A 13424-nucleotide genomic window follows, 5' to 3' on the forward strand; every position below is an offset into this window, starting at 1 on the left:
ATCCGAATTACAGAATTTGTTGCTTTTGGCAAAATTCCCAGACAGACGTAAACTCTCTACTGCCCGGGAAAATACTTTTAGCATATTAGAAAAAGAACAAAAAAAGAAAAAAAAACGAAACCAAGAAAAACACACAGAAGTAGAAAAAGAAGAAGAACAAGGCGGAGGAGAGGAAGAAAAGCAGCTAGCCAGCCAGCCAAGCAGGCAAGCAAGCGACCAAACGATCAATCGATCGACCAACAAACACACACATGTTTGTTTTTGTTGTTTTTTTACGTTTCTTGCTGCTGCCGATGAGGAGAATGGTATGGGATGGGAGGATGTTCACGATGATGATGGAAATGGTAAAACGTAAAGAAGGCAGAACGATGGTTGTCTTGTCAGCAGCAGCAGCCTAGTGCTAGCATTTTATTTTTCCCCAGTGTTGTTGTTGTTGCTGCTGGCTGGTCTTGGGTTTTCATACACGTTGTGTTTTGTTGTTACTCTTCACTTGTGTTTTTGTTCGTTCTATTCTTCATAAAAACTAAAAAATAATAATAACTGCACATACACACATATATACCTCCTCCTGGTGATGTGATTGTTGTTTTTGTTTTTCTTGCTGTGGGCCACCACTCAGTTTTTGTCGTCGCCGTTTTTTGCTGTTGTTGCTATTTTGTTAATAATTTTCTTCGTTTTTTGTTGTTATTATTGTTGTTGTTATATTAGTATTTCACAAAGGTTATGTTATGTTTATATGACACCAGGGACGTGGTGTTGTCTATTTTCCATATGGATATTAAAAATAATAATAATTATAAATCTGTATATATGTATGCATGCATGTGCTTGATTTTTTCCAAGGGAATTGCCACAAAACGGATGATGGATGTCTTTGCATTTAAAAAATATTAAACATTCATTTGCAAAGTGTATGTAGATTTATTTAAATATATATGTAGAGATATGTTGTTGTTTTTTCTGTCTACATTGTTATTTTAACATTGAAAAAAGGTTTTGAACAGAAAAAAAACAATTTTTTAAACTAAAAGTAGATATTAGCTGTTAAGAACATGTTCTTCCAAGAACAGCTGTCATCGTTACGTATATAACAATATACAGGATATGTCATTAACTTAACGAAAAGAAAAAAAACAATTAAAATTCTTTGGATATTTTGACGAGGAAATATTTTTTTGTTTGTCAGAAAAAAAATATGAACAAATTTTAAGATTCATAAGAAAATAAACGATGATTATTTAAAGCATTTGATGTAAACACTCTACTTATTTTGGCAAATGTTTAAGGAAAATTACAATTAAAATATGTGTTTTGTAACACCACATTCGATGAAAACATGGTATATCCTGAGCCTAAAGGCAGAATTAGTTAAAACATAACCATAAAACTACAAGGACAATCAATCAGCTGATCGAACCAAAACTATGAATATCAATGCATATAACAATATTCAGGATATGCCATTAACTTCACGAAAAACAATTAAAATTCTTTGGATATTTCGATCAGGAAATATTTTTTGTTTATCAAAATATAAAAATATGAACAAATTTTCATTGGTGTAAACACTCCATTTATTTTGGCAAATGTTTAAGGAAAATTACAATTTAAATATGTGTTTTTAATACCACATTCGATGTAAACATGGTATATCCTCTGCATAAAACACAAACACACTAAAAAGTATATTTTTTTCTTTTGGGCATATATTTTCATTTTCAAAATCTGGTCGCTTTACTTTAAAAGATGTGGATTTACGAAATTCTGAAAATAGATTAAAGGTACGTTTAAATTTACGAAATACACTCGATCTCAAATATTAATTTCATTGCTTATACGCCAAATATAATCCAATGGATTTAGTAATCTAAACGTTGCCTAAGGTTATTTACATTCGTTTTGGGGTTAGTTTAGATGACAGCTGATCATTGTTTACACACAGGCACAATTGTTTACAAAAAATTACTACAAAAATAAAATATTTCTGCTAAAATTGTATAATGAAAAAAATTAAAGTAATGGTATGTTTAGATTATACTGTAATTTAGTAAACCCAGTGGGCTTAAACTGTCAATTCCATTGCTTATAAGTCAAATAAATCCTAATAAAGGGAGTTAATCCTGACAAAAGTGTAAAGGCGTGTTTAGATTTACGAAATCAACTCTATCACAAACATCAATTTCATAGCGTACACGTCAAATATAATCCATTGGATTTGTGAACATGTCATGATGAATTGACATTTGAGATCGAGTAGATTTAGTAGTCCAAATGTGGTCTAATGTAAATGGCGTTTAAGAGCCCTTAAAATAAAGATTAATCAAATCAAAAATACGCCTTAATTGTACATTTACATTGTACGGGATTTGTGAAATAAATCATAAATCATCATAGAATTAGTTATGACATAACTATAAAGCTATATCAATCAGCTGATCTTACCAAACCTAAAGCGATGTACACACTAGTACTTTTGAATGACACTCTAGCCCAAATTTTGCTTGCTTGATAGTGTGACATTTCATGTCTGTGATTCATCAGACAACCACAAAAATATTCTTTGTCAGTAATCGATAAAAAAGCTGGCGCTCAAAAGTGTTAGTGTGTACAACGCTTAAGGAAATCAAGAACAGTCGATATTTATGTATTCAATTGTGTTTGTGTGTGTCTATATATGACTCTGACTGATATCATCTCAAGGTCTGTGTGAACGGTTAAACGACATGTACATTAGAACTTTTTGAAGGGTTAAAACGGCATTTACAAATAAGGTCGTCCAAAATGACCAGCTGGATATCAGCTGTCTCCTAAGTCTGTTGTCAAAATCCATTATTGTGAATTGACTTCCATTATGAAAATGTAAACAAAAGCCAAATTATCGACATTAGACTTGAGGAAAAACAGCTGTCTTTCGCTAGCTGGGTGACCTTATTAAAATAACTTGATAAATATTAAGTCGTGTTTATATTAAGCCTTCTAAATCATCTCAATTTGTAAATCGGGGTACCAAATAATAGTAGTTTAGAATAGTATAAAAATTATATCAGCTGTTACTTATTTACGTACACATGTAAATTTCATTGATATAATCGTTTCTGTTGCAATTTTTCATATTTTTGTTAAGTATTTTGTGTGTTTTTGAATTTATTCTTTTAATAAGGTCATCCAGGGAGACAGGCTGGATATCAGCAATTTCTCAAGATTGCTGTCAAAAATCCATTATTGTAAATTGACTTCCAGTATGAAAACGTAAAGAAAGTCCAAATATTTGACATTATACTTTAAAAAATTCAACTGACTTTCGTTTAACTAAATCCTAAATTCAAGATATTCGGGTTTTCTAGATACGTTATAGTACTGTGGTTCACAATCATGATGCAATAATATGGTGATGTATCAAAACGAAAACCTTTGTTTTTGTCTCGACCATCTGTCAAATTTTTCCATATAATATTTCACATGGTTGGCAACACTGTAAATCGAATTCAAGTAGAAATTGCCCACTTTGACAGTTAATCAAGGCATCAGCTGCGCTAAATGGACTACCTATTTAATGTGTCATGTTCACAATGAAGTGTAAACTTGAGAAACAGCTGATGCAACTGGGTGACCTTGTTAGAAGTCATTGGATAATATGAAATAAAAGTAACCTTACGTTTACAGGATATACGACATCATATATTAATTGTATTAGGTATAGGAATGGCTTTTGAGAAATTAGTTACAAAAGTAGTAGATTCTAAATATGTTCACTCTCTGGCAAACACTATAACTTTTTTTGTGGAATTGACAATGTAAATCCACTGGATTTACTAAATCCCCTACAATGTAAATGTATTATATAATCACTTTAAATATTACTCAACCAAATAGAAAAGTCTTCAAACCAAATGTGCACACATCTCCGCGCCGCAGACTACGCTTCTGTTTCCCAGATATAATAAGTAAAAATATATTACAGAACCTCATACTTTTTTTTAGATATAAATAAAAATAACGCATGCAATGTCAAAAATTCTAATAGCCGAAGGATAGAACGTATTATACAAAGAGTTCTTCATCTTCTTATCGTGTGGTATGTATTTACGTGTGTATGTTTGTATATATAGATTGTACATCATCACCAATTTTCTATACGCAACACATTTACCCATGGTGATACTTACATATATTTCTGTGACTATGTGCGCACTTCTATATATATAAAAACTTATATATAATATTCAGTTATGGCATAAATCTTAATGATTAAATAATTAAGTAAAAACAACAACAACACCAAAAAGAATTCAACAAAGTCAAAATGAAAAATTTTAAATATTCCCAAAAACATATTCGAACATCTACTATACTCTTCATACGTAAATCTTGTCATCTAAATATACATAACAAAGCAAAAAAAAAAAAAACATCTGTCATATATTTTAAATAAATATTTTATTTAAAACAATGAAAAATAAAAGGTCAAGAACATTGGACTGTACCAATGAAGCTTTGTACATTGCCTCCTCTGTCCGCCCCCACCGAAAACGGCACAGACACACAGCTGCCAAAAATTCCAATTTTTATGCAATTTGCTAATATCATAATAAATATTATAATAAAATAATAAATGATAATGCATACAGAATTAAAACACTGATGTTAGCAGCTGTTTTATTAGCTATAAAATGATAAATAAATATTTATATTTGTTTCGTTTTATCGCATATCACTTACTATACATTAGGAAATGAAATCTTCTCCCAATTGTTCTTTTTGTAAATATGTCGAAATTGTATCCAGATTTATAGTACATTTACATTGTTCAGGATTATAAAAAATCCACTGGGCTTAAATTGTAAATGGCATTGTGTAAAAGTCAAATAAATATTCATGTAGGAGGTTAACCTGGTAAAAAGTTATAATGCACATGTCATATTTTAAATCTAAATCGTTTACAAAATCCACTTGATCTCAAATGTCGAATTGACGTTTGAAATCGAGTAGATTTAGTAGTCTAAACGCGCTCTTAATTGTCATTTCCTTTGAATATACATATCACAAAAAATATATTATGTTTATAAAATATGTTTAATGTAAACATAGCCCTAACATAGCCAGTCTAAAGAGCTGTACACACTATCAGTTTTAAATGACAGTAGAAGCATAAAACAGCTGTTTTTATTCTTGAATGAAAAAAATGACGTTGTTTACACTTTTAAATGACAGTTTGACTCAGGTTCAGCTTCATCAGGGGGACCAGCTGGATATCAGCTTCCTCTCAAGCTTGCTGTCAAAATCCATTCTTGTGAATTGACTTACATTATAAAAAAGTAAACAAAGTCCAAATTTTTGTCATTAGACTTGAGAAAAAACTGCTGACTTTCACTAGCTGGTCTCAAATGTCATTTCCATAGCATAAAAGTCAATTATAATCAACGGGAATTGTGAATAGGATTAACGTGATGTATATACAAGTGACGTTTAAAATTTAGTAGATTTAGTAGTCTAAACGAGCTCTTAATTGCCATTTCTTTTCAATATACATATCTCAAAAAATAATGTTCATAAAACATGTTTAATGTAAACATAGCACTAAAATAGCCAGTCTAAAGAGGTGTACACACTACCAGTTTTAAATGACAGCTTCATCAGGGAGACAAGCAGGATATCAGCTTCCTCTCAAATTTGCTCTCAAAATCCATTATTGTGAATTAACTTCCCTTATAAAAAACGTAAACAAAGCCCAAATTGTTATCATTAGATTTGAGAAAAACAGCTGACTTTCGCTAGCTGGATGACCATATTAATATATCTTGGTATTTGAAAAGTCAAACCCATGGCACAATAAATACTTGAATTCGATGTGCAGTGTTGCCAACCATGTGAAATATTATATGGAAAGAATTAACATATGGTCGAGACAAAAACAAAGGTTTTTGTTCTGTTACACCACCTTATTATTGCATCATGGTCAAACCATTCAAGTAGAATTCAAGTAGAAATTACGCACTTTGACAGTTAATCGATACATCAGCTGCGCTAAATGGACTACCTGTTTATTGTGCCATGGCCAAATCTGATAGCGTAGAAGCAAAAAACAGCTGTTTTTTCTGTAATGGAAAAAAATTGACGTTATTGTGCACAAGGGAGTAATTTTATATTAATACGTTCGAGAGCAAACTTGAAAAGCAGATGATTCTTGGTACCCAATATTTACTTCTAAAATAACAGCTAATTTTGTAAATTACAGCTTTTACGAGGGCAGTTCGGAAAAATCATAGCCTAGCACAAGAGAGTTTGTTGAAATAGTTGCCATACTCTCTCATATAGACCAGGTGTTCAAAAAAGACGCATCCGCAATATTTTACAATGAAAGGATGCGTTTTTAATTTTGCGGAAGCGTCTTTTTTGAACACAGTTTCCATATGCCAAATTATTAAGCTCTGAAAAATTAAATGAAGATATCTATTCAATGTAGGCTATTAACAATATGATTTGTCAAATGTCTTCTTTATTGCTGAAAATAAAGTAAATATTTATTATTATATAATTTAAATTGTCGCATTATGATTTTTATATAAAAATAACGACTCAAATTTATATTTCTTACTCAAAATAACATAGACACACCTATTATTCATATACAAAGCCACTACACTAGTTTGCCTTCGACACGTGAGTACGTTTCCAATAACCAGTGATTTAAAGAGAGTTGTTGGGCATATCAACTCTGCCACACAAAACAAATATGTATTGATTCCAAGAAATAAGTGTTTCTTATAATATAAAACAATATTTGCATGTAATTTAATAATCAGTTAATATAAAAGACATATTTGGGAGGTTTTTATGCCCACAGTATTCATTACGTGCTACGTAAATCCATTTATACTTGTAATTATTCGATTAGTCAAAAGTCGATCTATAGATCCCTAATTTTCATTAGCATTTTTTCTTGAATTTGTGGCTTTTTTTCAAAAGGTAAGACATATTTTTGTGGTTTATTGTGTGCTAGCTGTGTTTAAAAATAATATTTTTTCATAGTATTTAACAAAATGTCGGATTCGGAAAGTAATATGTCCGACAGCGGATCTGAAGATGGATCTGTCGGCTCCAATAAATCACAGAAAAGTGTACGCTCTAGATCCCGTTCACCCATACGTTCCAGATCGGGTTCACGTTCCGTGTCCCGATCACGCTCAAGATCTCATTCCAGATCGCGTTCCCGTTCAAGATCTCGTTCACGGTCGCGGTCTCGTTCCAGATCACGGTCCGTTGCCTCAGAGTCGGGTTCCGAAGGTTCGGTAAGAGGTCATAAGAGGGCACGCGACGAAGAGGAGGAAGAAGAAGAAGGTGATGATGTTGACTCGGAAGAATATGAGGAAGACGAGGAGGATAGACATCGGAAGAAAAAGAAGAAGGATCGTTTTGGTGGATTTATTATTGACGAGGCCGAGGTCGATGATGAGGTAATTTGTTGTAGTCTACCGAAATGGGATTTTGGGTATTAATTTGATGGGTATTGTAGGTTGATGAAGACGAAGAATGGGAAGAAGGAGCCAACGAATTGGGTATTGTGGGTAATGAAATTGACGAATTGGGTCCAACGGCCCGTGATATTGAAATTAGACGACGTGGCACCAATCTTTGGGAGTAAGTAGCACTTTATTTGTAATAGTTTTTTTAACTAACAGAACACCTTGTCACCCTAGTACCCAACGAGAAGATGAAATCGAGGAATATTTACGCAAGAAATATGCTGATGAATCGATTGCCAAGAGACACTTTGGTGATGGTGGTGAAGAAATGTCTGATGAAATTACCCAGCAAACTCTATTGCCCGGTATTAAGTAAGTATACAGGAAAATGCCGGCAATTGCAATATATTTATGTGTATTTTAAACCTTCAGGGATCCCAATTTATGGATGGTAAAATGCCGCATTGGAGAAGAAAAAGCCACCGCTCTTTTGTTGATGAGAAAATTCTTAACCTATTTAAATACCGATGAACCATTACAAATTAAATCTGTGGTCACACCCGAAGGTGTTAAGGGTTATGTTTACATTGAATCGTATAAACAAACTCATGTTAAGGCAGCCATTAATAATGTGGGTAATCTGCGTATGGGCCAATGGAAACAAGAAATGGTACCCATTAAAGAAATGACAGATGTCCTGAAAGTGGTTAAAGAACAAGCTGGCCTAAAGGTAAAACAATGGGTTAGACTCAAGAGAGGTCTATACAAAGATGATATTGCTCAAGTGGACTATGTGGATTTGGCCCAAAATCAGGCGCATTTGAAGTTATTGCCACGTATTGATTATACCAGGATGAGAGGAGCTTTGAGGACCACAGCAAGTGTAAGTAAAATGGGGGACTTTTGAAGAGCCGAATACTAAGTATTTGTTTTTTATTTACTTTAGGATGCTGATAAGAATAAAAAGAAACGTAGGCCTCCAGCCAAACCTTTTGATCCTGAAGCTGTGAGGTAAAGTGATACAAATTTGAACTCTTTGATAAAATTGGATAAATATTTATTTTTAAATTAAATTCCCTTTTACAGAGCTATTGGTGGTGAAGTCCATTCCGATGGTGACTTTTTGTTGTTTGAAGGCAATCGTTATTCCCGCAAGGGTTTCTTATATAAAAATTTCACCATGTCGGCCATACAGGCTGAGGGTGTTAAACCCACTTTGGCGGAATTGGAAAGATTTGAAGAGACACCAGAAGGTAGTCATAAAAAATATGGTTAAAGGCAATATGGTAATCGTATTTTTCTTTTTTTCAGATGTAAATTTGGAAATTGCATTGGGAGCCAAGGATGACCCCACCATGGGACATTCCTTTTCCATGGGTGACAATGTTGAAGTATGCGTAGGTGATTTGGAAAATTTACAGGCTAAAATTATAGCCATAGATGGTGGTATGATAACGGTTATGCCCAAACATCAAGATTTGAAGGTAGGAGGCAAATGTTTGCTTTTATCCAAGGACTTTATTGATAATCAGTTTCTGTTGATGCTTCTCCCCTCTAGGATCCCTTAGTATTCAAGGCAAATGAATTGCGTAAATATTTCAAAACTGGTGACCATGCTCGTGTATTGGCCGGTCGTTACGAGGGTGAAACTGGTTTGATTATTCGTGTCGAACCATCACGTGTTGTTTTGGTATCGGATTTGACAAATCACGAACTGGAAGTTTTACCCAAAGATTTGCAACTTTGCTCAGATGTGGCAACGGGTGTTGATTGTTTGGGTCAATTTCAATGGGGTGATTTGGTACAATTGGAGTAAGTCAATTTGATTTTTTGTTTCCAATAAATATGATTTATAAATCTGTATATTATTATAGTGCCCAAAATGTGGGTGTCATTGTACGCCTGGAACGTGAGAATTTCCATGTCTTGGGTATGCATGGCAAGGTGATTGAATGCAAACCCACCGCTTTACACAAAAGACGTGAGAATCGTAATACAATTGCTTTGGATGCTGATCAAAATCAAATTCGGCGTCGTGATATTGTCAAGGTCATGGAAGGACCACATGCAGTAAGTGGAGATTTGAGATTGACCACATGAAGAAGAAATAATGTGGATTGTTTTGTTTTAGGGCCGCTCGGGTGAAATTAAACATCTGTATCGCAGCTTGGCTTTCCTCCATTGCCGTATGTACACGGAAAACGGTGGCATCTTTGTGTGTAAGACACGCCATCTTCAATTGGCCGGTGGCAGTAAATCGCAAACAAATAATTTTGGGCCATTGGGTGGTTTGGGTTTTATGTCGCCACGTATACAATCACCCATGCATCCATCAGGTGGCCGTGGAGCCAGGGGTGGAGCCAGAGGTCGTGGTGGTTTCCAGGTTAGACGTGATCGTGAAATTTTGGGCAAAACAATTAAAATCAGTGGTGGTCCTTATAAAGGTAGGTTCGAAACATATTTTCTGTTATGGTTTCCAGTAATTTTCCCCTTTTTGTTTCCAGGTGTTGTTGGTATTGTCAAAGATGCCACCGAGAGTACAGCTCGTGTGGAATTACACACCTCGTGTCAGACCATCTCAGTCGATAGAAATCACATTGCCATTGTTGGTCCAGCTGGTAAGGATGGCAGTCTCTCTTCGTATGGCCGCACACCGGCACGTACTCCCGGCTATGGTTCGCATACTCCCATCTATGCGGCTGCCGGTTCCAAGACGCCATTGCTTGGCAGTCAAACACCCAATTGGGATTCTGAGGGTCGTACACCGTATAGCAGTTCTATGACACCTCTGCACGATGGTAGCATGACACCACGCCACGGTGCCTGGGATCCAACTGTTACCAATACCCCAGCTCGCAGCAATGATTTCGATTATTCCTTGGAAGAACCAAGTCCCAGTCCTGGCTATAATCCCAGCACACCCGGCTATCAAATTAATACCCAATTTCCACCCCAAACACCTGGTACCCTATATGGTTCAGATCGCAGCTATAGTCCATTTAATCCAAGCCCAAGTCCAGCACCATCTCCTTATCCGGTGGGCTATATGAATACCCCATCACCGTCAAGTTATTCACCCAATACTCCAGGTGGGGGAGCACCCAATTCGCCATACAATCCTCAGACACCTGGCGCCAGTTTGGAATCACCCATCGGTGATTGGTGTACCACAGATATTGTGGTTAAAATTCATACCCATGATGATGCTGATCTGGTGGGTCAAACCGGTATTATACGTACCGTATCGAACGGGGTATGTTCAGTGTTTTTGCAGGAGGAGGATCGCAGTGTATCGGTGGTATCGGAGAATTTGGCACCTGTTTCCCCAGCCGAAGGTGATGAATTTAAGGTCATCTATGGTGATGAACGTGAATCTGTGGGCAAGATTCTTTCGGTGGACAAGGATTCATGTGTGTGCAAACTGAATGGGGAAGTGAAGATGATACCAACTTCACATTTGGCCAAAATGAAATCGATTGATTAAATATTTTAAATCTTCTTTATATATAAAGTATGCATACGTATATAAACAATATTATTATATGGGATTCTCTATCTTGAGCAGTTGAAAAAAAAAAATTAAAAAAAGAGGACAAGCTCTTCTCATTGAATGAGTAAAAATTTTGAAAATTAAATTGCAATTATATTGGGAATCTGTAAAATCTTACTTTCATATTCTAAGTAAATAAAAAAAAAGATTTTTTCTTTTAAAACACACAAATTTTGATTAGTATTATTATTTTTAAAATCTATGCTTCTGATACGCTCAGAAAAATAATCTACACTTCTGAAACCTTCACACGGAAACTATTTTAAAAATCGGATTCCATCAGAAAAAATATTTTAAAAATCTACTCTTCGGATTCCTTCAGAATAAAATTATTTTAAAAAATCCACGCCTTTGACAGTTCAGAAAAAAATTAAAAACTTTTTATTTAATAAAAAATTGGAATTTCACAAAAAGTGCTTATTTTAAATGCCCTTAAACCCTTACACAGCATTCCGCTGCTGCTGATAATAAATTTTTTTTCTTACAAAGCCAAACGTTGTTTAATGAGATTTTCCAAGGCCACAGCATCAACGGCAAATTTACGAATACCCTCCGACAATTTATCCGTTGCCATGGCATCTTCATTCAACATCCATCTGAACGTCGGTTCATCAATGTTGATCTTTTCCAATGGCACACCGGCTGCACTTTCAGCACTCAATTGTGGTACAATTTCTTCGGTGTCATTTTCCAATTCCTTGAGTAGAGAGGGTCCAATTGTTAGCAAATCACAACCAGCCAAAGCCTTAATTTCACCGGTATTTCTAAAGGAGGCACCCATTACTACGGTGGGATAACCAAACTTTTTATAATAATTATAGATTTTTGTAACCGAAACAACACCGGGATCTTCCTTGGGTTCGTATTTCTTTTTGTCGGTATGGGTGACATACCAATCTAAAATGCGGCCCACAAAGGGCGAAATCAAAGTGACCTTGGCTTCGGCACAAGCCACAGCTTGGGCAAACGAGAACAACAATGTTAGATTACATTTAACACCATGTTCGGATTCCAAGATTTTTGCCGCCTGAATGCCCTCCCAGGTGGAGGCCAATTTAATAAGGATGCGTTCCTTGGCTACACCCATATCGGCATACAAGCCAATCAGCTTTAAGGCCTTTTTGACACTCTTTTCTGTGTCAAAGGATAGGCGGGCATCAACTTCGGTTGATACACGACCGGGAACAATTTTCAGAATTTCACAACCGAACAAGACACACAAATAATCCATGGCTTCTTCGACTTTTTCCTCGGCAGTTCTACAGGGGGAAAAATAATTAAATAATTTTCTTTTCAGTGAGGATATTTTGCAACCTACCCTCCAACCTTGTTGCCATATTCCACGGCCTTTTCAACAAGGCCTTGGTAACGCTCCATTTTGGCGGCATTCAAAATGAGTGAAGGATTAGTGGTGGCATCGGTGGGCTTGTAAAGCTTCATGCCTAGAAAAGGTTATCAATATCAATAATTTTATTATGGTTGAGTAAATATGTGAGTGTGTGTGTAAAATCTACTTAATCAAAGCTCATATTCTAGAATAGATTTTTTTATGTTAATTTTACAACTCTTTCCTCCGCGCCTCCTCCTTAAGTAAATAGACATGACTCTCCAGAATAGTTGTTGTCTTTGTTCTAATCTAAGGCGCACACAATTCAAGGTGAAACAAACACGGCCTACTTGAAAGTTGTCCGACACTTAAGGTCATTAATGAATGCGTGCATTATCGTGATTTGCTAGCCAAGTGAATGGATAATAAAAAATCATACGTTTTTCAATATTCTTTTTTTTGGAATTTGCACATGTATTTCAAATGACCCCCTTCATCTAGAATATGATCCATGTGGTATTTACGAAACACACTTAATGGCTGGGTCATATATTTTTTTTTAAATTTCACTGTACTTACTTTCAAAATCACCGGTATCGGCGACAATTGTCGTGAATTTTTTCAATTGCTCCAGTGAACTCATTTTTGATCTTTTTGCCTTGACTGGATCCTCCATTCTGACTTGGCTCCCAACAGTAATGTCCAAAATGAACATGAATCGTACAAAACGTGTACGACTGTTCGGCGGCAGTAGTGGGTTTTACTACTAAAAGTAGCACGTGTTCCAGTGTTGTACATTTTGGGTATGGAAACTGTTAGAAGTTTTTGTAATTTAAAAGAAAATTATTTTTAGATGAAAAAATAAATAATTAAACTATTAATAATATTTATTTGCAAAATGAATTATAAAACAAGGAATTTAAAACGTTTAAAGCCATCTTTAAATTGCCATCAGCTGTTTAGTACATAAGGCTGCTTTAGACTTTGTTATTTTAAACACTGAGGTAATTTGCAAAGTTTTAGGTACAAATAATTAAAAATTTTAATGAATTTTTGAAATTCCCATCAGGTGTTTAGTAGTTAA

At 34.9% G+C, this 13424-nt stretch overlaps 2 protein-coding genes across 2 annotated transcripts; one reads left to right on the forward strand and one right to left on the reverse strand.

Annotated features, from left to right (window-relative positions):
• Positions 1-7024: 7024 nt before the first annotated feature.
• On the forward strand, positions 7025-10958 carry LOC133327293 (transcription elongation factor SPT5). Its single transcript, XM_061535849.1, has 11 exons — positions 7025-7454; positions 7514-7638; positions 7698-7835; positions 7896-8346; positions 8410-8474; positions 8550-8716; positions 8775-8947; positions 9022-9275; positions 9338-9533; positions 9595-9907; positions 9968-10958. Exons 1-11 carry the CDS (start codon positions 7041-7043, stop codon positions 10945-10947), a joined length of 3276 nt encoding a protein of 1091 aa, XP_061391833.1. The 5' UTR covers positions 7025-7040; the 3' UTR covers positions 10948-10958.
• A 536-nt stretch (positions 10959-11494) lies between these two features.
• Positions 11495-13032, reverse strand: LOC133327273 (probable transaldolase). The gene is made up of 3 exons (XM_061535829.1): positions 12920-13032; positions 12332-12455; positions 11495-12272 (listed from the first exon to the last, which is right to left on the reverse strand). The coding sequence occupies exons 1-3, from the start codon at positions 13014-13016 to the stop codon at positions 11495-11497; spliced, it is 999 nt and encodes a 332-aa protein (XP_061391813.1). The 5' UTR covers positions 13017-13032.
• Between the last annotated feature and the right edge of the window lie 392 nt (positions 13033-13424).

The sequence above is a fragment of the Musca vetustissima genome, unplaced genomic scaffold (assembly GCF_032173495.1).
Source record: "Musca vetustissima isolate MV318-11 ecotype Yass unplaced genomic scaffold, APGP_CSIRO_Mvet_v1 utg28967, whole genome shotgun sequence".
NCBI lineage: Eukaryota > Metazoa > Arthropoda > Insecta > Diptera > Muscidae > Musca > Musca vetustissima.

Excerpts from the sequence above, each read along its gene's own strand:
- LOC133327293 (XM_061535849.1), top strand. The coding sequence starts at position 7,041 with ATGTCGGATTCGGAAAGTAATATGTCCGACAGCGGATCTGAAGATGGA. Across the intron at positions 7,639-7,697 it reads CGTGGCACCAATCTTTGGGA|TACCCAACGAGAAGATGAAA; the intron begins GTAAGTAGCACT and ends TTGTCACCCTAG. Across the intron at positions 8,475-8,549 it reads TTTGATCCTGAAGCTGTGAG|AGCTATTGGTGGTGAAGTCC; the intron begins GTAAAGTGATAC and ends TCCCTTTTACAG.
- LOC133327273 (XM_061535829.1), bottom strand. The coding sequence starts at position 13,016 with ATGGAGGATCCAGTCAAGGCAAAAAGATCAAAAATGAGTTCACTGGAG. Across the intron at positions 12,456-12,919 it reads CGATACCGGTGATTTTGAAA|GCATGAAGCTTTACAAGCCC; the intron begins GTAAGTACAGTG and ends AACCTTTTCTAG. Across the intron at positions 12,273-12,331 it reads TATGGCAACAAGGTTGGAGG|AACTGCCGAGGAAAAAGTCG; the intron begins GTAGGTTGCAAA and ends TTCCCCCTGTAG.